The 601-nt window shown below is 71.4% G+C and overlaps 1 protein-coding gene across 1 annotated transcript; it reads left to right on the top strand.

The window, feature by feature from the left end:
* Window positions 1-4: 4 nt before the first annotated feature.
* Window positions 5-553, top strand: LOC121354692 (zinc finger protein 668-like; the record flags this gene model as incomplete). Its single annotated transcript, XM_041469480.1, has 1 exon — window positions 5-553. A coding segment is annotated over one exon (549 nt), but the record flags the coding sequence as incomplete, so codon positions are not given.
* Window positions 554-601: the final 48 nt, after the last annotated feature.

Raw genomic sequence — 601 nt, 5'->3', positions numbered from 1 at the left:
TGACTCACCTGGTGACGTCACCGCCCCTTTAAGCACACCTGGACCCGCCCACCACTCACCTGGTGACGTCACCGGCCCCTCAAGCCCCGCCCACGACTCACCTGGAGCCAATCCTGACTCACCTGGTGACGTCACCGGCCCTTTAAGCACACCTGGTGACGTCACCGCCCCCTCGAGCTCACCTGGACCCGCCCAGGACTCACCTGGTGACGTCACCGGCCCCGCCCCCGGCCCCTCCCCGTCGGCCCCGCCCTGGGCGTGCCCCAGCTGCCCGCGGCGCTTCCCCTCCCCCGCGCGGCTGGCGGCGCACCTGCGCTCGCACTCAGGTGAGCGCCCGCTCACCTGCCCGCAGTGCGCCAAGGCCTTCGCCGCGCCCGCCGCCTTCCGCCGGCACCTGCGGGGCCACGCCGGGCTGCGGCCGCACACCTGCGGCACCTGCGCCAAGGCCTACGCCGAGCGCAAGGACCTCACCAACCACCTGAGGGCCCACACAGGTGAGGGACACACCTGGGATACACCTGGGGGGGATGGGACACACCTGACATACACCTGGGCACACCTGGCATACACCTGGCACACCTGACACACACCTGGGCACACC

The sequence above is a fragment of the Pyrgilauda ruficollis genome, unplaced genomic scaffold (assembly GCF_017590135.1).
Source record: "Pyrgilauda ruficollis isolate IOZ18807 unplaced genomic scaffold, ASM1759013v1 scaffold10319, whole genome shotgun sequence".
Taxonomy (NCBI): domain Eukaryota; kingdom Metazoa; phylum Chordata; class Aves; order Passeriformes; family Passeridae; genus Pyrgilauda; species Pyrgilauda ruficollis.
This window is presented reverse-complemented; position numbering and strand designations above follow the sequence as displayed.